Here is a 23988-nt window from a genome sequence, read left to right as displayed (position 1 = left end):
CCTCCTGGGGACAGATGGGGAGGTGGGAGGGGAGTCACTTGTGCCCCTCTCCCCTGCAAAAGTGAGGGCGGCTGCTTGGCACAGAAACACACCACTACAACAGGGCTCCTCCAGGAATGTATTTATTTACATTAAAACACTATTGTACAAACTGAAAGAAAGGAAAAGGAAAAAAAAAATAAAGAGACAACATCTTAGAGGGGCAGGTGTGGCAAAGTCAGCCCCTTCACTCCCCACCCCATCTTCCTGCTGCCACCCTTCTACTCTGGTCTGACTGTGAGTGCCAAGATCCTTGTAGGAAAATCCCTTTGCAACCCTCTCAGTGTGAACATCCACGTTTTATGCTTAAGTGCCTTTCAGAAATCACTGTTTTCTGCCTCCAAAGAAAACTCTTGCCCAAACTTTTTTTTTCTTAATTTATTTATGTAACACAGTGTAGAAAGCTATCAATTCCTAAGCAATGGTTCTGTACAATCATCCTGCAGAGAATCCCTGTTAATTTTCGACCAGCAGGCACTTCTCCCCCCCAGAAGTGCTCACAATTAACAGGGATCCTTTTTAATATTTTTTTTTAAGATCAAAAAGATACATGGAAAAGAAAATAAAGTTTACCTTTCAATGCCTAAAGTGTGCACATAAAACAGGCACAAAGAAACGAATGTGTATTCCCATGATTTCTACGTCACTAATACAGCAGGAGCAACAATCTGTACAATAAAATGCAGCTGCAGAGGAAAAGAATTTCAATAACTCATCTGGAATACTTTTTAAAAAATGTCGTTTTACTTTAAAATGCATAGTGATCAGAAAAAAAATGCTCAGCAAAGAGAAGCAGCTAAACCCCACAGACACAGAAAGCATCCCCCATCAATTCTTAAAGCATATTTCAATTAGGACTTAATTTTTGTCACAAATCACAATAATAATATACAACTGGCTAAGGAGCTACATGATAAATAATTAGGAAAGAGAATCTACCCATGCACTAGTTAAATACAGTTAACCTCTTTACAGTACACAAAAAACATTCATTAATAATGTAGTGTAAAGACTGAAATGTAAAGAGAAAGAGAGAGAAAATACATTACTGATTTTATTAATTCAAGTTCAGGCATCTACTTGTGTTACAGCACAGCTGTCAAAAGGCGAGAATGAGTAAATAATAAAACAGAGTGTTTTTCTTTCTTTCTGCATTACTCTATAACTGAACACCGATGGGCAGTGAAGCAATCATTCTGCTGTCCAACTCACGAGGCTGCTGTGGTGTCCTAGTTCTGCATTTGTTCAAAGAACTTGTAGGTGGGATTTTCGTAGCCATTTTGCTGCATCTTGGACAGGTGGCGCTCCTCTGGTGTCACTGCAGCATCCACCTGTTCTCAGAAAAAAAGAAACCACCATCAGTCAGGCCCCTGGCTTCATTCACAGCCATGTCCCTCACTTCCCCACTTTACAGCCACCCAACAGACTTTGGACCTTCCCCTGGGCACTCAAGCAGAAAGCAACAGCTGCAATATATACCAGTTTGTTTGACAGGTCCTTCCCTGCCACACGCCTGGCCCCCACCTTAATTTTTTTAAGAAAAAGAAGAAAGTAAGTTAGGTCCCAGGCTCAGTTCAAATCTTGTAAGTCTAAAACAAAGGTGGGTGGGGAATCAATAGGGATACTTCTTCACTACATATAATATTAAACCGAGGACATGAAGGCTCTCACTCTGGTTGAACAGACAACTGACTGAAAAATCTTCTCCCCAAGTTATGCAGGACTTCGAATGGGCTCATCAACAAAATCATCAGACAGCACTGCACCCAACAATAAATTAGAAGCTGGCAAAGAGCTTTAAAGAGCAACTTGCAAGAGATGGCCCTTCCAGCTTGGACAGTCACAGTTCATTTTTTGGACAAAGTCATACACATGAGAAGATAAGGCAACAGAAATAATTCTGAAACTTTTTTTTTTTTTTTTTTTTTTTTTTTTTTTTTTTTTTTCTGCAGGACTTCAAAACCAGCTGACAAAACTCAGCAGTGCCAGCTTTGGTTTTCTGTCAAAAGATATATTTTGCATTTTCCTGCTAGTGCCCGTCTTCTTTTTTTTTTTTTTTTTTTTTAATTTTTTTTTTCTTCTTCCCCTAGGATACGTATCAATAGCTATACTTGGAATTAAATGGATCTTGAAAGAAAGAAAATGTCCACTAAAAAGCTAATGGAATTAGCTTGAAGGCATCTTCTATATTGTACTCTCAGATCTGTTGCAGGTGCTGTGGTTTCAAGGAAATGACAGAGTAGCAGAGCACAAGGTGAGGAGACAATCCCATTGCACTCATGGAAACAGAACATCTCTGGCTCTGAGGTCGACTCTGATTCAGTTTAGTGACAAGAAGCTTGATGTGTCTGCACTGGTTTAAGTATTTCTACTGAACAAACATTCACCCTTCTTGATTACTTGGAAGACAGGCATAAAGACAGCCCAGTTAACACTACTGAATACCTCTGGCTCCACAAATTATTTTCTTCCTTCACAGAACATTACACTAATATAACTCCATCAAATTAGAGTGGGTGAGAACAGTCTCTAAATGTTAATTAGGTATTTTACTTCTGCTGTATGAGCTCAATAGCTGTTGTGTGTTCAAAACCGACTGTGTATCCCAGCTACCTCACTAACCAGCTATGAAAACAGAGCTTAAAAAGCCTCCTTGACAGCTCTTTAATTTATCTGGTACCTCTAGTATTTGGTAGGTCTTCAAAGAGAAAGTAAAAAGTGAATTTTACATTGTCAAAATTGTAAAATCAGGAAGGTGCCTGCGACTCTACACTAAAGTAGTAGGCATGATAATTTTCCTGTGGATTTTTGTAAATAGTGACCTTTAAGAAAAACATCAATTTATTTCTAAGCATAAAAAGAGCCTTTTGGACAATGGAAAGTATATTCTCTCAAGAAGCCTTATATAGCAGGCTAACTTACTCTGCCTTTTAATTTAAAACCAAAGGATACTCATACCAAATCTATTCTGCAATACTGGAAATAACAGCTTAATGAAGACAGACTGTGACCTTCAGTAAGTTGTTACCTGACAACCTGGAGAAAGATTAAAGACATATTCTTCCATGCTTGAGACAAATGCAGGTTGCTCAGCTTATTTATTTATTGTTGTCTACTCCAGTTTCAGTAGATTATAACCACAGTTCTCTCCTGATGTTGTTTTATTTGTTAGTTAAGAGAAGAAATGGTTCTGTGCATGGCACAAGTATTGGACTCCTCAGATGAACTGCTAACCCCAAATCTGACCCATTTTCATATCTGTGCCCCTTCTAAATCTCCTTGTCCATGTTTCACCTCTCAAATTGCATTTTAAGTCAACACTTTATCTTCCAGAAAATCTTTTTCTCACACAATAGTTACACATTTTTGCGAAATACTCAATTTTAAGGGTCACATTCTGCTTTTGGTCACGAGCTATTGTGAAACTGTTGGTGAGAGTCCTGAGCCTTCTTGCAAACCCTTAATTACTGCTGGCAGGGAACAGGATGCCAGGCAGAAAGGACCATTGGGCTGAGCTGGTTTCTGGTACTGCAATACCACTTGTCCTTTTTTGCTGTTAAAATACTGCCATTCAAAGTCTATTTCCTCCTGTCCCCATTTTTTTTTTTTTTTAATATTTTTTTTCCTGCTGCATTTGAATGGAATAAGTGTCCTGTGTAATACACCCAAAATCCATCTGTTTTTTTCACCTCCTGTGACATGCTCTTAGGCAGCAAGATCCTGGTTAGGGGCATCTTAAAAACTCTTGGATTAAGCTGCTCTTTCCAGATTTTCCTTGCTTTAGGAATTAGGTGGGTGTGTGCATGTGGGAATAGTGTTTTTCTTTCCCTGGCCTCCTCCCTCTCCAAAGTGACAAAAGAAACTTCTTCTGAAGGATGCAAGCTTCCCCTGGCCAGCCCATGCAGGTGGTGAGTGCTCAGCTTGGCTGTCAGTAATCACTTTGATCCATCAGGGAGATGAGAAGCCCTGGGAATTTCCAGGCCTGCCTCCTTTTCAACCTCTGCACCCAAATCCCCAAGGCATTCCTGTGCAATATCCTGTACAGAGTATCCAGTGCTTCTCTAAATCAAGAAGTGAGAGCCTCACTATTCACAAACAAACCCACTGACAGATTCTCTTCTATCTAGCATGAAACTGAAACTCAAAATGAAGCTCTGGGGTAGCAGCATCAGGGCACTCTGCACATCAATACATTCCAGAGAGCATCTTCCTTTTATAGGAGGCTCTTCCCATTAGGCTGGGATGCAAAGGAGGTGTATGCCAGAATCTTGCTGTGATTGTTCATATTTAAGCTCCAGACAACACTGTATTGAACTCTGTCACCTGTTTTAGCTTAAGCCTCTCACTTAGCACTTGTTATATGGGACTGACTACAAGATGTGATAAGCTCAAAGCATAGCCTGTTTGTGGGAAAGAAACAGGGTAAGGCAACAAAATATATACTAATGCAAGGCAGAAGAGACTAAAAGAATTGATCAGAAACTAGAGAAAACTGGAAGAAAATCAGGGAGAAGAAAGAGATTAAGCAAAAAACGTGAGGAGGGACAGTAAAACCAGACTGAATCGTTAACACCCCCGCACAATATTCCGTATTAGAAAGTCTCACCTTGATAAAACTAGTTTATAGTGAAAGTCCAATAACCTCTGAAGTATGGCATTTATAGATGAAAGGGATTTATTGAGACTCCTACTTGCAGTCTTAGCCAATTTTATTTTTTAAATTTCCCCTTTAGCCTTTAAAATGACTAGTGCTGGTACTTTCCTTCCCGTAGCTGTCTGCTGCAAGGTAATCCATCTCATGGCCAACCTATGTGCACTATCACTCATCCTGAATGTCTTATCTTCTACTCACTTTTATCCCTTTCAACTCTGCCTAACTCTTCCTCTAGCTCCTTACAGCCTCTGTCCTAGCTATTTCTCTGCCTAACGACGTGCCTTGAACCCTATTATCTCCTTGTCAGTAAATCCCTAAAGCCCTTTACTATTTTAAGAAGCTTTTTGCACCCATTATGAAGACTGCAGAAGTTAACACAGCCTGTAAGGGGTGTGGGTACTCTGGTGATGCAGAGAAGCACCCTAGATGCTTTTCTTTTCTATAATATTGTCACTTGAGAAAAAGCTTGGGCATACAGACAATCTCTTTTCAGACTGTTTGCCCAGCTCTCCTCTTCTGGTCCAGCACATGGATCTTTCATCACAGAGAAAATCCTTACATGAAGCCAGGGAGAGGGTAACACTGCAGACAAATTCACCCCTGCACACACAGGGCAGATCAAAAGCCCAGGCAGGAGGTGCTGGCAGCCCTCAGGCATGCACTGGACACAACACTGCTGTTCAAATAATGGTAAATGCTGCCTAATAAACACCAGCAGATGGGAGCTTGAGAGATGGACTTTGGAGAGTACCACAGCAATTTTAATGGCTTCTTTGCTACTGCTGTGAGCCTTCCCACTGTCACCTCTCCCCACATCCTTCTCTGGAATAAAATTATGATGAAACTTTTTCTAAACAGGACAAGTAATTCCTCCTTAGAGCTTAAAAAAAAGGCTAGCAGGATTTTAAATAATGTCTTTAGTTAAAGGAATAGTGAAATATGAAAAAGTAGTACAGTTAGAGTTCATTTTTTTTGAAGATTAGAGTACAGGTGGAAAAGGACCTATTTTGTAATCCTGCCTCCATTATTAAATTTTCACAGTAACTTCTGACATGCAGCAAACCAGCTGCAAACTTTGTTACAAGATACTCAACCAACCTAGAGTTGAGACAGTTATTTTTAAACAAAGTGATTTTGTTATAAGGTGCACTGCTGATAAATAAATGAGTCCTCTTTAGAACAGCTTAATTTTGAAGACATTTTAAAATTAAGCATCAATTGTACATGGATGTTTAGGTGGGGTTTTTTTGTTTGTTTGATTTTTTTCTCCAAAGTAAGTGCTACAAAATTTTCACCAACCTGGGACACAAATAGATGTTATGCTTCTCTTGCAGGCAAGGAGCTCAGACAGTGAGGCTGTGCAGTCTGCCAAGACCACAGAGCCAGTCTGGCAGAATAAGGAATCCTGCCTGCCAATGCCAGACACAATGCAGTAAATCTCCAAGGCAACACTATCTACAAGGCTTACTCAAATATTTTTAAGACCCTTCGCTGCCCTGGATGGTGGAATATGTGCATCAGGAAGCATGTATGTCTCCAGCAAGACCAAAGCAAGCTGAATTTGACTCAAGGTGAAACCAACAAAACTGTGGACTTGAATAAGGCTTAGTTTCAAACAAAAATTTTAAAAAAACAGCTTCAGAAGGCAAAAACATGAATATTTCGAGTCCTGACTGATACAAGTACTATTTGCAAATTAGACAAACTCATACAGAAAACTAGGTATCAGTCCACAAGGGAAAAATATGTTAGGTGAAATCCCTTTCAGTTCTCATAATTAAATTTTATCTTCAGAGATCCTTTCTTATTTCCAAGCAACAGATGAGGTATTTTAAATTAATGTAAACTAACAAAAAATTGACTTGGTAGATTAGGTTTTCATCTTGAAAATCCCATGTAAGAGCCTTATATATTATTTTTTTCTCAAATCTATGAGTTTCAGATTAACTATAAATCAAATCTGTTGGTGTCTAAAGAAAATCTTGTTTAGAGGGGAAAAAAAGCAATAAATATCTGCATAGGGAAAATCCTTGCAGTGCACAGCACTATCCACAGAAGACCTGCCTCAAATGTTTAATTGCAAGCTAAATAAAAAAAAATCCCTGCATGTGTATTCCAACAACAGTAAAACCATTTTTGCCCTCTTGTGCAGCATCTGCTCATTGTCTACTGTTAAATTTCCTCTCAAATGAACTTCCACATTATGAGGTGATGGGTCTGGGATAGTTCCAGAGGATATTCTTGTGGTTTTACATCCAAGTTAACATGGTTTATATTTTATCTGTAGTTACAAAAGAAGGCGCTTTGATTCTACTCTGCCAGATACAACCACTCCAACTCTGAACACTCTGCTAGCCAAAACCATGGATTTTTAATTTGCAAATATGTTTATAAAGCAGTGCCTTGTCTGGGTTGTACATGTGACACCAGTTGTGCTTGGTAGTCTTTTCTTACCTCCACAACCCCATGATGAATAGATGTGTATTGCTTCTTCTTCAGCATCACCAAAGTAATGACTATCACTGTTGCTATGACAACACCTCCCACCATTAGTCCAATGATGGCACCTTTATTTGAACCCACATCTTCAGCAAAGAACACCTGCAAAAGAGAAATAAAGGAAGGTGGTTAATAAGAAGTTTATGAGTATTTGGCTAACCTGTCCTGCTGCCCCTGCAATATAAAGCCTATTGAAGTATCAGCCATTAAGCAGCACTGCATATCACCCTAATTATTAAAAACTGAATCACTGATCCACAAAGCTCTTATAGTTGGAGGAGAGCAATTTGGGAACCCTCTATTGCCTGTGACATGGCAGTGCTATGGCTAAGGGGAAGACTCATCTTCATGCCTCTGCTTCATGTGGGTCTTAAATAGTAGCTGTTTGGTTTTTGTTTTTTTTTTTTTTTTTCTCCTGGGTGAGTCAGGCTAATTGCATAATGACTGATTAGTTCATAGAGGAGTAACCAAGGAGCATATAGATTTATTTTTATAATGCTGTTCATAAAAGTGTTCATTAATCTACATTTGTGCAGCTTGTTTGGACAATGTCTCACACATTTATTTGATAAAGGAGCAGATCTACAGGACAGCAGTGAAGCCTGCATGTGGCCAGTTGTGAGAAAATTGTTGTAACAAAAAAACAGGAGTCCAAAACCCAAAAGCATGCTGATTAAGTGACCACCAATGGATGCATCAAAATTTTGCAGGATCAAGGGAGAATGAGTTACACCTGGATGATGACCATACTTATCTGAGACCCTAGATGAGATGACATTTGTGTGGAAACCTGAGAAGATCCACTTGAATTTTCTGTACCAATAGGGCAAATCAGTGAACAGCAAGATGTTTTACTATGCATTTCTTAAGACTGGCTTTTAGCAACTGAGGAGGGTATGAAAAGTGGGTGATTGTTTTCACTCTCCTGCTTTGTATTCAGGAATCTGCTGGATTAATTTACATCCGTGCATACTTTAAAAACTTTCTGTCTGCACAATAGTGTGCTTTTATTATTATTATTCTTATTTTTAATCAAAATGGGCAAAAAGGATTAGAGAATAAATTACATGCACAGAATTGTGAGACTACCTCTCTCTGAAAGACTAAATATTTTGACAAGTATTTAACAAAAATGCAGACAGAAGAAGGAAACCAGCTGAGAATTTTAATGAGCTGTGTAACATTTGCACTCTTTAAGAGACACAATCTTCCTCAGAGAGGTACTAAAGCATGCTACATAAATATTTATCTTGTTCCTAGTCATAAGCAAGAAATGAACATAAAGTTAAGAATTCAGTGGAAGGTAAAAAACAATGGACAGTGTTGGCATAAGCTGATGTGAAGTAATAATCTCTTCCATCAATTTTACCTGCCCAGGACTAAAATTCTGTTACTGTAATATTTTGGATCATTGTGAAGCACCCCAGCTAATACCCATGAGAAACAGAGCACTCTGAGCCATAAAAATTAACTTAATGTACTGTTAAAATGTGAACACTCATAAAAGAGAAAACCCCTTCAATTTCAGCTAAGTTCAGAAGTTTGTGTGTAAAATACAATGTGCAGCTGAATACAAAGCAATATCCTAAGAAGATTGTTTCAGTAAACCCTACCAGGGCATAGGAAAAGAATAACACAGATGGAAGTATTTTCTGTTTACAGCTTTGGAATTAAAGCTAATGGAGAAAGGCATCAGCAAGGATATGGCATGTGGTAAACAAGTAATGCCCTGTAAGGCATCAATCTAGTATTTTCTTATAAATACTGGACTGCTTGCTTAGTCTCAACTGAAAATTTAACTGAGAAGACAGTTTACTAATTTATAAATAATGGTTGTATTTAACAGTAAAGTAATATGGTATAAAATGCTTCAAAAAGCTAGAAAGGTCTCATTTTGAACACTGCACAAGTAACTGAAGAGGAGGGAGTGTCATAGACTCCCTACCAGTCACCACAGTATGGGTAGTTCCCAAGACCAAAGTGCTCAGGGTGTTACCAAACCACTCACACTAATATTAGAGGCTGCTACTGGGAGGTGCCTGTGACACTGCATCAATAACTACTGTGTCGAAAGCACATTCTTTCAAGGTCCTTCAGTAAACTGCATGGGTTTACTCCATCAGGATGTTTAACCCATCTGAGCTAAGGACGTCAGAATTTCCCAAATTAGTGCTAATGCATTTTGGATTAGCTCGTCAAACTGGGAATTTTCAGTTCTTGGCATCAAAGAGATGGCAGAACATCTTTTCACACAGTGATTGCCTAGTTCAAATGCAAATGTGAGTCCCATGTTAATTTTAATTTTCAGCACTACTTAGCTTTAAGAATATATTAAGGAAAAAAGCTTTCAAGTTTAATACCAGGATATTGAAAGTCACGGAACTGAAATCTCATCGTGTAATGTACCTTTACAAAAGAGGAAGAAGAAAAGGTTTATAGCCAACACTGCTGTATGCATTCTCCATCACTTGTTAAGGTACTTCCTTACACTGCTTTTGGTAGTTATTTTTGTGTTCATAATGAGCACAGTTCAAATGGGAAACAATATTTTGCTCCTACCTGCCCTTCACCTGTTAATAATTTCATGCATCTCAAGGAACAAAACACACAGATACAGCCAGGTGCAAAGTAAAATTAAGGTCAGTGGAGAATCTCATCTAATCCCCAGGAGGCAGTCTTGTGAAAGGCTATGCTTCATGGAGCTCAGCCTCCTTCATGTCCCACCCCATCTGTTTCAACAGAGAAGGTATCTATTCCTGAAACAGTGTCACGCTATTTCTTACTGCACCATGATGCAGGTCTTTGATCATCAAACTTTTTTATTTTTAATCTTACTTAGCATTTCAGTTCCGTTCCAACCCTTCTGTTTAGTTATGTGACCATGACAGATGGACTTTGGGACAAGTAATGCCCATCTGACTGCACCCAGTCATATGGCATTTAAAGGGCAGGAACTTTCAGACTTTTGTCTCATGTGACACTCGACGGCTGCCTATACTGTCTGCTGAAATTATCCCAGGTTTACTCTCATTTAAGAGAGAACCAGAAAAATCACAGTCTGTTCTTGTGAAAACTTTTTGTTGGCCATAACTGAACAACCAGTTCAAGACTGAATCAGCTACTCAAAACATCCGTGGGAAAGCACTGTGAGTTCACTCACCAGCTTTTGATGATGAACTTCATATCCTGAGTCGTGCCGGAACTCCGCATCCATCTTCACTTCAGATATCTCTTCTGTTTTAACGTTGGTCAACCCAGAACCTGCATTGCACAGCAATGACATTTTGTTAAAACTGTTGACTCAACCACACTCTGCTTACCTCCACCACTGAGCAGAAGGCAACGGTATCATTCACGTGGAGGAGGAGTGATGCAATGTGAAAGGGAACTGGGAGGAAAGTGAGGTACATCTGATGTTTCAGTCCCACTGAGGTGACACAGAATGAGCTGGTTAAATTTCTCCTCTATTAGATGCACCTCAGTCCATTGCAGCACTGCCACAAGCATCAAAAGGCTTTCAGCATGAAACACTGATGAAATTTATCTGCAAAGGACCAAAGAGCAGACTCTTGAATTGGCTCACAGGAATCAGACAGAACTGCTCTGACAGCTTGTTTAATGATGTCAAGAAAATTTGGTGTCTGGGGCAAAATCTTCCTCCTTCCTAAGCTCAGACTGTGAGGGAAAAACATACAGGGTGTGAGGTGTGAAACCCCTGATATTACATTTTCTTGCTTCCTGTGAGTCTGTACCTTTTGCACAAAAATACACAAATAAGAAAAATTAAAATATTTGTGAAGTTTATTCAGTTGCTATTTGTTTCCAGATTTCAGATCACCCAGAATTAGTATTGTTCAAGTCTTGACTTCTGCCTGAGAGATAACTGTCTCTCAATTAAAAACATAAGGTAAAGCAAGTAAGGAAAGCTTGCAGTGCTCTTAACTGTAGATGGTTTGCAGTCCTGTTCTCCCTTTATGGGTGCAAAAAGGAGATGCTTCACTTATCTAACTGGAAAGAAGGCCAGGGTTTCCTCCTGGAAAATAGCCTTAGGAGAATGAGCCAGACTTAAAACAGCTAAGCAGTGCATCGTATATGTGCATCTATGATTGTTTTGCCCTGAAAAGCTGGCTCTGGCTTATAGAGAACATATGGATATTCATGTAGCTTGTTATTTTTCTACTCAGTACCAAATGACTGACATTTATATTTCTTGGAGGTACAAACACTGCAGAAGCATGGTGTTTATGAGAAGTTAATTTCCTCACCCTACTAATGGGTAAGAATGAACTGGTTGATATTCCTTGTCTATATTTATTTTAGCATTTTATCACTCCAATTCCTCTCTCTTAACCTTCATTCTGATTATTTGTAACTTGGGCTGACTGTAAGCTCTGATGCAGAGGAAGAACCCTTCCTAAAATTTCCAATATTGCTGAGCGTGCTTGTGTTCTGCCACCTCCCTGGACTCTCAATAAATTCTTAAGGACATCCATGTACCAATGAGCTCTGGAGTCTAAAATAGCACTGAATGCAAGAATTGTTGCCCTTTTATTCCCTTTGGATGTGCAATTTTATTTATTTTTCTTTTTTCATTAAATGCTGATTTAGATTAGACATTAGGAAGAAATTCTTTAATTTGAGGGTGGTGAGACAGTGGATCAGGTTGCCCAGGGAAGTCGTGAGTGGCCCCACTCCCTGGAAGTGTTTGAGGCCAGGTTGGATGGGACCTTGAGCAACCTGGTCTAGTGGGAGGTGTCCAGCAGGGTACCAAAAGGATCTGTGCTGCAAAGCCATCCAGATAAGGGAGTGGATAGTGGTGGTGTTAAATTTACTGGCAAAAAAAAGAAAAGAAAAAAAGAGGATAGCTGAAGTAAAACCAGCTGCAAAGAACTTCAGAAGGAAATTACAAATTCTAAGTGCACAATAAAAGGGAAATTATATTAAATGCTGATTTAATATAAAGTGTTGCTCACAGGGGTAAACAACAATAGGCTCTAAAATAGTTCTTTTCCACCCAGGACAGAGATCTTGCAGTCACTGCAGACAACTCTCTGTGGGTAGTTGGCTCAGTAGCAGTCAAGAAGGCAAAGAGAATGGTAGGAGTAATTATGAAGGAAGAGAGAAAATAGAAAAAAGATTGTTACACCACTGTATAAATGATGCAGCCTCTTTTTAAATCTGGCTATCCAATCTGGTCACCCCACCTCACATGAAGGCAGGAGAACTAGTAAAGATACAAAGCAGGGAGAGGCAGGTGATCACTGGTATGGAGTAGTTTCTGTACAAGGGCTGGAAAAATTGCTGGTTTTCAGATTGGATCAGACAACCAAAGGGGAACACTACAGAGTGTGACTGTGAAGAGAAGGAGAAAGCCTAAAGGAAATAATTATTCATTATTTCTTCTAAGGAAGTACAGGAAACCAACATGGTTATGACACAGCAGATTGAAAACTAACAAAAGAAAGTGTGTATGTATTTAATTTGGCACAATCAGAACTATACTGTGGAACACACTGGCACAAATCATGACGGTGTTCAAAATGCAAATGAAGAAATGCAAAGAAGCAAGGTACATCCAGGATTACTAAACACAATGGTGAAAATACAATTTCCAGTCCTGGAAGTCTATTGAATCCTGGCTGCCAAAAGCTCAGTGGATGTGCCAGGAGCATGAGGCAGAGATGAAGTCTGTAAGTATCCTGTATGCACCACTGATAGAGGCAAGATAATGGGCTTGGGTACTTCTGCTCTTGGCATCTGAGCACTTCCAATGCAAGCAAGCTATGATAGCTCAGACCATAGGTCTCTGACAGCTGCAGTTAAATAGAGCCAAAGGCCAGAGGTGGGAGGTACAGCAGTATTTCAGGGGCAGAATAGGTCAAAAGCCTTCCCATCAATAAGCAGTAGAGGGTGATAAGTTCATCAGTAGTCTCAGCTGCTGGAAAAACACAGGCTCAAGCTTCCCTACGGAAACATTCTTTGAGGTTATCTTTCTTCCTCCCATTCCCATCAAACAATAACACAGGAGCTGTACTTCCACCATGCAGCAGGTTAAAGTCTTTGGCCTGAAGATTGGGCAGAAGGTTTTTGCTTAGGGCCATACGACCACTCTGGTGGTCAACCTGACCTTACTATCCAGTCCATAAAAAAATAATGAGATCTGAATGCAAAGTAGGACCTGGTATCAAAAAGTTTAAAATGTTACACTTACTACAACTTGTCTTTGGCAGCTAGCACAGGAAAAATATCAGAAACAGAAAAATTTTCTGTTTCCCTAAAAAACCTCATTGCAATTTTTCTCTTCCTCCTATCTCCCTTAGAAGTGTACATGCATGTGCACACACACATATCCAAATATCAAAAATAGCAAGATATGCAAACCTTACCACTCCTTGCCCCTAAAGGAAAAAAAATAATAACATGGATAAAAAATCATATGGATTTAAAAATTACTCATATGAAAAAAAAAACAACCAACAAGTAGCTGCTTTGGGAACACTTTCTTCTCACACAGATGAGCTTTTCCATTAGTGTAAATATATCATTTAGGGGCTTTAAGAAGGATAAGAAAAAGAGGATACAATGAATTCCACTGAGGATGGAACTAGGTGCACATTATCTACTACACTGCTTCCAATTGCTTCATCTACTGGTTAAATAAGAGCCCAACAAGATTTTGTGATTTTGTTTTGCAAGCATCTGAAACAGTATTAGATGTTGCTGTGGTCTTACAGTTACTTTTAGAGCTAAAAATTGAACATCCAAGTGAAGGGACAGTTGAAACTACCAGACCTGGGTAAACTCTCAATAGAAAAAGCCAAAACTAGAATGTTTAAGCAACTGATGTAATGACTTCACATTAACTTCATGTCTGTGACCTGTAGTTGAGTAATTGTTGTGAACAAGTAAGATTTTGTAAAGGTTCATCTAAAATATAAAGGGAGGATGGAAAAGAACACAGGGTTTGAACCTGAGTAGGAAGTTGCATGTTCTTACTAGAATGTCAACTGCTGCTTCATGACTCTGTGACTTTGTTCAGGTCATTTAATTTTAAAATTAAAGAAAAATGAAGATAGCTAAGTGATTTACAAAGAAAATGAAGATTATACACTCAGCTTTGGAACTGAGTTTTGACAACTCAAATATCTTTGAGATAGAAGTACTTTTAAGACTGCATTGAACTAAAACTTTCTGGTCTGTCCTTGGAAGTTAGTAAAATAATTGTTCACTTGTACTTCATAGATGATGAGAGGGTTCTCAAAACAGAAAGCAGAAAAGAAGTGCAAAAAACAATGTTATCTTTTTTAGTAAAGAATGTAACCGGAACCTTGTGTGAAATAGTTCCTTCTCAGATTGTTTTACATGTGTGTAAAAATGAATAATCAAATCAACTAAAATTTGGAAATCTTTCTGGCCTGTCAACTTAGGTGCTGTGCATATGTGTGTATAACTGCATTCACGCTTAACTATTTGATTTTTAAAACAACACAAGTTGATGGAAAAATCCATTAATGATTTTTATTTCATAGCTGCAGACAGCTGGTTTAAGACAACTAACATCTTTAAAACAGGAAAAAAAAATCCCCTGGCAATTTCTGGCATGAAAATCCCAACTAATTCACTAAGCTCCTCTATGCCCTCACCTCACAGAGATTGCAGCACATGTGCTAATGATTCTGCAGAATAGCTTACAGAGCCTCTGAAACAATATGTAAAAAAAATCCCTCAGCTTTATATATAACATACTAAAGATAGATATATCATGATTTATCAGTGGGAAGGCCAGAGACATAGATGCTGCTTTATGTGCAATGTTTCCTCAAAATTATTAACTGCAAACATCCCCTAGAAGGGATGAAAACTTGATATGATACCAGTTCTGGGTCGCTGGGTCCCACTCCCTCTGCAAGCACCTGTTCCAAACATAACATTACATTTTAAGAGAGAGTTCTACCAAGGAAAGGGAGATCACTGAACTCAAGCATGCTGAAAAAATACAGGGTAGATAAAAGCCATGCAAGTTATGTACCTGGCCGTGTGGTGAGTCCTCTGTCTGCAGCTGGACGGGCATCAACTGGCTCAACTGGGCATGGGCAGAGAAGAAACAAAAGAGCAAACAAAAAATAAATTACATCCTCCAAAATTACAAAATCAACTATTCTTCTGTTGGGACAGTGGGGGAGAAACATACTGCATAAACAAAGTTACCAAAGGAAGAGCTAGAAAAGATCAGCCTTCAGTTAATCCTGGAAATAAAAGAGATGGCCATGACTTTTACTTCAAGAGAAAAGCTTCACAGATGATGTGTCAATTTTACATCATATTCTGGTTACTGCTTAAAGTGAGAAAACACCAAGATCAAAGATTTTATGTCTATAGAGTTAAACTATACTCAATTACATGCTTTTTCCAGTTGTCTGATCAGAACTGGCAGTAAAAATGAGTCGTGAGTTCTTGCAGCCAGTCTTTATCAATGCTCACTTACAAACTCACCGAATCCTGATTCCTTTTTCCTTCCAGTAGGGATTCTTTACAGCAATAGCTATAAAATTCAAAAAAAGGACAGCACATTCTGACAATACAACCAATACTCTATTCTGATAAGCGCTGATTTGTAGGCAGTAAATTTGCCTTCTGATTTTTGAAAGGGAAGCAAAGGAGAAGCATCACTTGGTACCCAATTGTGTATCACACATGGTTTTTAAACTCTGTATCGCTGTACTAAGGTTTTACCAGATGAAACCTAAGACTGATGGAGTTCACTGTTATTAACAGAAAAAAACATGATGTGCAAAAGTTTTAGAGTTGTCTGAGTCATTATCTACTGCCTCAGTTAAGCCCAAACTGAACATACTGGAAAAGTTCATTAGAACATTCAGATTTCCCCCCCACGCTTCTTTTTTTCCCCAATACTGTTGCCTTCCTTATCTAACCACATGCCAGTATCTGAAAGAAATTAAATTCAGAAAAAACATTTACGTTGTAGCTTGGAATTTTGAACTTTATTTATAAGGTATTCTGATTTATTTGCATTTCCAGATTCAGGTATGAACCTTCTAATCAGCAGTAAGGGAGCCATAATACTGTATGAAACCTGACAAAAATCCATTTTTCAATTATGAACTCCTCACTATCTGGCATCAGAAAATCATGCTAACCTGATGATACTGCTGACTGAAGCCAAGGGGGATCGCTCGTCTTCACAGGAAGTCTGTGTCACTTGCTTAGTGTTTTATGGGTTTGACAAACAACCTACACCATGCTTGTGTGACAGCCTGTGTGGCACCCATGCCCTTTGTGACCTTTCTACACAGGAGATGACTGCAATAGCTACTACCTTGAGAAAAAAAGCAGCAACTCCACTTTATAGTAGCTGCAGATGAAAAGCACACCTGCACATCTGACCTGCTTGTCTTTCCAGAAGGGCAAAATTTTCACAGAGCTTGCAGGGATGGTGCTGCAGAGACAAGCCATCAAATCACTTTCCCTCACAGCAGTTCAGAGTGGCACTAGCAGACCATGTAATTGCTTTCCTTACATAGCGCTATACAAAAACCAATTTCCATCCTTAACTAAAAACTACAATTTTGAGTATTTTTGTATTTAAGTCTTCTGCCAGGTTTTCCAATATTCTTGGCACCAACCCTCAGGTAGGTCAGCAGCAATTTTCAGTGGAAAGGACTGAAGGAAAGAAGCAACCAAGGACCATCATCACTCAGAATTCTCCTGCAGAACTCTCCTATCCATTGCTCTGTCCCCTTGTGTCCTTCCTAGAAAGCTGAGGGGTTTTATTTCCCTCCTGCTAAGCACTCTGTAACCCTACATGCCCATAGCTATGGCAGACTGGGAGAGCAGGTTGTAGGTAGCAGTAAAAAATGGGAGTAGGTGAAGGAAGAAAAATATGGAGGAAGATTCCATTGTACAGTAGCACAGATGTGATCTCAGGGCAATGCAATTTTTGTGGAGTCATGTGAAAATATTATTAATTAGTAAATTTTCTTGTCATCTACAGTTCTGGAAGCATTTTACACGTGAAAAGGCAAACACCACCAGCACATTCTGTAACTGACACAAAAGTGAAATAACTTGCTCAAGGTCACAAACCAGTTGTAGGACAAAAACTGAAGGCAAAAGTTCAGAACCAAGAGTTTTCCAAAGCAGACCATGATTCCAGGCACCTAAATGCAGTGTGTCCTGGGCAGCACAACACAAAGAAAAGCTGGTTTCTGGAGTGCCCTGAGCTGCCACCTTTTGAATTCAAGTTGAATTTAAAAATCTGCTTGCTCTTGCCCCAGTATTGATGGACGCACGGACAGCAGTTTACTCTGAAAAATCACTGCATCATCTGCAAAATCATTTGCAATTAATTTTGATGCTTCAGATTCATATTTGTCTTGAATGCATTTTCATATATATATATATATATATATATATTTAAGACTAAAATTTATTTTCTAATTATCCTCACAAAACTAAACTGGTATTTACCTGTTCAAGCTGACTACACAAGCTTCATATAGGGCACATATTCCACCTCATATCTAATGCTAATATATCTCAGAAGAGCAAGAGAGAATGTGGCTCCTTCTCTTTTCAAAAATAGAAGAAAGGTGAATGGAAACCCTCAAAAGCTGGTAGAAACCAGCAGGCAAGGAGAGCTATGTGATCACCACCTACCAAAAACAGCACTGAAGGGAGTAACTGGCTAAGTCACAATGCTAACAGTACATTCACAAAAATCTCACTTTAGAGAAATACTTTGTCTCTAAGACTGACTGTAACTGCATGGTAGGACACAAAGGCTAAATACTAAACCCAGTCAGTCATTGGCAAAATGCCCAGGGACCTTGGCAGTGTCAGAGCTTCACAGCTGTTGGTATTTTGCCCCCAATCTCTGAAGTTGCAGCTTCTGTTGTTAAAATACAATTTTCTCACATTTCAGTGGTGCCTTCTGCAGTGTCCTCAGAGGGTATTTTTCGTTAAGCTAATTTGTACATCAATACACTAGACTTAAGTTCAGCCATGCAAGCTATGTAGTCTATCACCTGGTGCTTTGGATTAATTTCTGTGGACATTTCCTGGGAAACTACCTCAGGGAAACAACAGTAAAAAAAATAATAGTGAGCTCTGCTGGACTTTCAAGGTCTTTTTATTTTTTAAGTAATTTTTCACTCATTCTTCAGAAAAAGCAAATTTAGTAAGCCACACTGTTTGTATAAAACTTACCCTTTACCTAAACATGTAATTTGCATTGAGAAAATTTCAAATGGAGTTACAAGACCTTACGATTACATGGCAGCATGACAATCCACAACATATTAAATATCTCTGGATGAAACAGGAGATTAAATCATGGCCATAGAAGAAAACAGGCATGGGAACTAACAAAAGGTATTTTTGTAGAATTTTAACTTCATAGTTTGTACTTTAAAACACATAATGGCTGGAACTTTCTTCTGCTTCTCCCACAGTAACGTTTTGGTTTAAGCATTCCTTGAACAGTTCCTTAAAAACAAGTTCTGTGACTTGGGTGGAGGGGATGTCACCTCAGGTCCTAACCCAGTCAGTTCCAGGATTTGTTCAAGTGTCTCTCGGATGACAATGGTCCCAGTAGAAATTTGTTCTGACAGTAACGCAAATTGCAGTGAGGTAAATTATTTACCTGGTGTGCTGGCTCAGAACTGAAGAGTACTACTGCTTATACACTGCAACACCTCTTTGCAGTGAGGAAGACTCCCATTCTACCTATAAACCCACCAACATATTCTGAGCTGATAGCACTCTGGGTTTGTGTTCAGCAGTTTTCAAAAAGTTGACTTCAGCTTTCAAACCAGACCAAAACAGTATAAACAACTGAACCTGTAATCTGCATGCCATCTGAAACTCCTCTGGTAGTCTGTTAAATTTGCTGGGCCAACCACCCAGCAGACTTCCCAGATTCCAGGCTGTTCACATGGAATGTGCTGTGATTTTTCTGATGGTTACTCTCACCCAAGTAAATGGGAGCTGAGATGCTCAGTTCTCTGACCTTCACTGTCATGCTCAGCACCTCCCAGCAGAGATGCTGTCACTAATACTGCAATGGTCAGTCACTCTGCAGTACTTGAGGTTTCTCTAGCATGTCATTTTTGAACTTATGCCTTTTTGATTAATGGTTATTTGTTAAGAAACAGAAAAAATAGGCTTCCTAAATACTCTGTAAAACACAAAAACCTATCTGTATATGAGGCACTTACTGTGTAAAAACCAAGACTATGCAAAAAGACCTTCAGTGGAGAGAGAGCAGAAAACAGAGAAGGAGAAAATTGTGTCAAAGACAGACACACATTTTTGGAAGCAAAAAGGCAGAGCCTGGGATTAGACCTTGGCCATGGAAGAAAACAAGAATGGGAACTGAGGAGAAGCAGCATAACTAATCCTGAGTTTATCGAACGAAGAGGTTTGAGACAAAGACAAAGGAAAAAGATGGGTACCTACAGAGAGAAAGAAGGTATTGTACAAATGATCACATTAATAAAATTGTGGTTTGGGTACATGACAGAAGTATAATGGAAACAAGAAGGATTTGAAGTGGTTTAAGTCATCAAATAATTTCTTTTTCTGACTTTGGAGACATAAATGTTAATAACTGTTGGCCTAAAAGAAGAATTTGCAGCAGGAACTTCATGACAAATAGAAAACTGGTATCAAAAAACCCCCTCAACTCCAACAACTTAAAGGCATGAAAGTTATAAGATGTTCCCATAGCAAATATTAAGAAGTGTTGCAGCAAATGATGTAGTGCATTAAAATACACAGGATTTATCATGAAACAGTATGTTACTCAAGGAAGGAGAGGTTTTTTTTCTGTCACATATTTTAAATGGAGGACCATGGTCAACATACACACCTATGAGAATTCAGTGTCACACAATATGTACCTTCAGTATTAAATTCTGAGCTTAGCCAGGTTTCTGAAGGAAAAAAAAAGGGATCATGTGATTAAATTGTGGGTATGTCTGGTGCACCTGTCTACCTGGTAAATTCTGAACTTGGTGACTGAAATCAGTATTTTTGGAAAGCTGGGAGGGCTTCAAAAGTAATTAATTTTCCTCCCACATTTTTCTCGAAAGCCGGCGGCAGGCACAGAAATTGATGCCCTGTATGCCTCAGTTATGGGAAAAACTGCAGCAAGAGCTGCACTGGAAAATTCCTGCAGGACAGACACCACCAGCTGGACTGTGGCCTGCTCCTGGCAGACAGCCTGGGTACATGTGCTATGGCAAGCTGCTGCTGATTCCCCAGGAAACTGAGATTTATTCCTGCAGCCTGGTCAGCCATTTGTCCCACTCACAAGCACCTGACGCAACTCAGCCAGCTGCTCTTAGCCTCTCAGAACATCACTTGGCTGCAAGTGCCCTCCAGACATGTCTGGAGTCCTTGTCACCACCTCCTGTCTTCTGGTTCTTGGTGCTGCAGTCTGTCGAGTTTGCTCCACCTCCCTCTGCTCTTTTTCTTGCCCCAGCCTGTGGGGCTAACTCTGGCAGACTGATTTTAGCCCCACTCCTGATCAGCCTCTCCTTTACCACTCAAGTTTCGTGTACTTCTTCCTCACTGATTTGTTGACCTTTCCTCAGGCCATAGCCACATGTTTTCTTTTGCTTGACCTTAGCTTCACTGACTCCTGGAGACATCACACTTTGATCACAAAACTGGTTTTGACTCCAGTGACTTCACCTGACACTAACACCAGATCTGGCAAATCCATGCCCATGTCCTCAGTTTCATCTCCCAAGCACCCAGCTGCCCACAATCACTCACACATCGTGCTGGAGACCAACTGCTTAACGTTGGTCTCAACTCCCATTCTGAGAGCAGGCACAGCCCAAGCCACTGGTTTCAAAAGACTTCTGGAGGACGTTAATGTCTGTACAATTCAGCTACAAATTCACAAGTTTGCCTGGAAAAAGACTTTTGTAGCTCCAGCCTCTGTGAATCTACTACAGCTTTGAAGTAACCAACTTTCATGATTGTAACTTATCACTAATAAGGGCGGAGATAAAGGAAAACAAACACAGTAGGAGGAACATGAATTGCAAGACCGAAGTCCCCCAGGTTTCCAACTGATTGGCTCTGGCAACTAAGTAAACCACCTGTTCCAGATTACACATAAATTACTAAATTATTATGCAGTCAATTCAGGAAATTAGTCGATGAAAAATATATAATACTTGGGAAAAGTTTTTACCAGTAAATCGCTTTGCTGAGTACACAGGAGCATTTCTTCCAGACAGCCACTGGTTAGGAGGAAATAAAATTAACTCTCATGCAAGTGTTGTGCTGAATCTGTAACCATTTTCACACCACCAATAAAAAGCTCTTCCTTAATTAAAACATTCATTTCATCATGGCACAAATGTAACGACTTTATCTATCTCCCTTAGCTCATCGTTAACACACAAAATTTATTGTGTGTCTACATTCCAAATTTTAGTCAGGATTTTCTGTTCCAGAGACAAGCTGACACTGCAGACCAGTTCTAAACATACATTTGAGAACCTCTGCCATGCTTGCATTAGAAAGATGTCCACTTTCAGGGAACAAAATTATGAAGTTCAACTCAAAATATTCTGAAGTCTCTCACCGTATTGTACATACCTTCATTTTCAGTATTGGCTGGAACAGAATCAACACCAAAAGGATGCCATGGCTGAAGGTCATCTAGGCTGAACTCTCCATCCACTGGAAGAAGTTCAACTGTGGTCTTAGTTTCCGTCAATGAAGGCATGAGAGCATCATTTCCATAGCTGATTCTGGGTTCGCTGATCATATTGGCCAAAACATCATCAGAATAGTTTTGCTCCTTCTGAAGTAATTCATCTGCAAGGAAATTTCAACACAGGAATTACCTGAAAGAGCCAGCATTCCTGAGGATACATTTCCAGTGTTATTGAATAATAAATTACCATTATGAGATTCTGTTTTCATACGATAAAGAAAACCATAAAGGCTTAGGATACGAAAAACTGATAGATACTGATGATAATAAATAAGGCAATTTAAAAAAATATCAGTATAAGTTCAATACTGATTCCTATCCACATTTCCACCACACAACTGATCAAATGACTGTCCTTTACATGTCTCTGGACTCTTTCTCACCAATTTTTAAAGGACCAAAAATTTATTCCCTTCAACTCAACATGTTGCCACAAGTCAACATGGGAGAGGTCTACAAGAAGGAACATCTTTATTATTTCCTCTTCTTCTTAAATACTATCAAAGCTCATCACAACTCTTAAATCCTAAACCACCACAACACTGATTGTATTAAATTAGGCTTACTATAACACATTGAATTTTAAGAAACATTCATTCTTTTAACAAACAAAACTTTGCTTAAAGACTAAATCAGTTCTTTGCTAAAAATCTTAAGTAGCAACAGACATCTGCAGGCACTTTTTTTTACAAGTAATCAGGACCTAAAGTTGTGCAATATTATCTAGATTGGTTTTTGGTTTTTTCACTTGGAAGAAAGTGAGAACAATCAAAGCACTTTCCAGCTCCATCAGGTGTATGGGACAGCTTGTCCAACTCAGTGTTAAAAATAAGCCTGAAGGTTGTGTGTGCTTTGTTATTCCAATTCCCTTCTCACATCAAAGTTCATCTACTTTTGATCTCCCCCTTCTCTGCCATTTTCTTTTATAGAGAAGAAACACTATTTGCAAGTACTTCGAGGGTACAAATGTGCACAAGAGTACATAGCAGTAAGCAAGCCACACAATGGAGGAGATATATAACTGCTAATAACACAGTGTAGCTAGTAAGCAAGCATTACAGAACTAAATGGCTCAGAATAAAAGACAGTAAAGGCTATATTACTAGAGTGAAATTACTTTGCACAAACGACAGCTGATGATACAAAAGCTTTTATTAAAACTGCCTTCTTTCCACTTCACTGAGGATGTCTTGACCACCACTGCTTCACACCCACAACTAAATCCTGCAGCAAATCAGGGACAGGAATCACCACTCTACTGCTAGACCCTTTACATCAGTCTGTGGGTCTCACTTATTTCCTAGTATCATCAGTGAGAAAGGAGATCTCAATTTCTATTCCCACCAGAACTTTAGGCCCCTCAGTAAAATCTTTTGAATGTTATCTCCCTCCCACCCACCACATTGCACTCATGCAGCAGCTCCCAGTAAGGATCAACACTGAGACACAAGCATTAAACCTGGCACTGTTTCAGTGCCTCTATCAACGATGATGGAGTAGGGCTCTTCTCTGCAATATGTCTCTTGGAGACCACCTTTAGTGGTGCTGATAGTACTGATAGTTGACAACTCTCTGCCACCCTATTATTACATCAAATTCAGAATACCAAAATTAACAAGTTGTAACCTCAGCCCTGCAGCAAACATGGGTGCTGAATCATGTAAAATGATGTTTTAAAACAAATTTTCATAAGCAGCAATTGCTTATTAGGCAGTAAGCCTAATGTGTATACAAAATTTAATTCTGTGATTTAATATTTTCATTAGAATGACTCACTAGCACAGTATAGAAAGCATATGTAACACTGAATTGCCTTTTCCTTCATGCTCCTTTTATTGAACAGTATTATTTTATAAGACACCTAATAAATCTTCAGCATTGAAAGCAAGTCAAATTTTTATCTCCCTGCTGCACTTACACTAATCCTTTATCAAATTAAAGCATCTCCTTGTATCAAAAAGGAGACAAGTGAAGCACCTTAATAATCTGAGCAGACATTATGTCACACAACTGATAATAATTTTTATTAGCTAGGGAC

General features: G+C 39.1%; 1 protein-coding gene across 2 annotated transcripts in view; it reads right to left on the bottom strand.

Moving 5' to 3' along the window:
• Positions 1 to 106: 106 nt before the first annotated feature.
• The window catches only part of APP (amyloid beta precursor protein), a 208222-nt gene continuing 184340 nt past the window's right edge, over positions 107 to 23988 (bottom strand). For both annotated transcript variants that reach the window (XM_071755155.1, XM_071755146.1), the window contains 5 exons: positions 21830 to 22051; positions 15222 to 15275; positions 10353 to 10453; positions 7148 to 7294; positions 107 to 1370 (listed from right to left, as the gene is read on the bottom strand). In XM_071755155.1, coding sequence (XP_071611256.1) covers positions 1269 to 1370; positions 7148 to 7294; positions 10353 to 10453; positions 15222 to 15275; positions 21830 to 22051 — 626 coding nt within the window. In that variant the 3' untranslated portion in view covers positions 107 to 1268. The remainder of the gene's footprint in view (positions 1371 to 7147; positions 7295 to 10352; positions 10454 to 15221; positions 15276 to 21829; positions 22052 to 23988) is intronic.

The sequence above is a fragment of the Heliangelus exortis genome, chromosome 1 (genome assembly GCF_036169615.1).
Source record: "Heliangelus exortis chromosome 1, bHelExo1.hap1, whole genome shotgun sequence".
NCBI lineage: Eukaryota > Metazoa > Chordata > Aves > Apodiformes > Trochilidae > Heliangelus > Heliangelus exortis.
The sequence above is the reverse complement of the archived record's forward strand: the minus strand, read 5'-3'. Positions and strand labels throughout refer to the sequence as shown.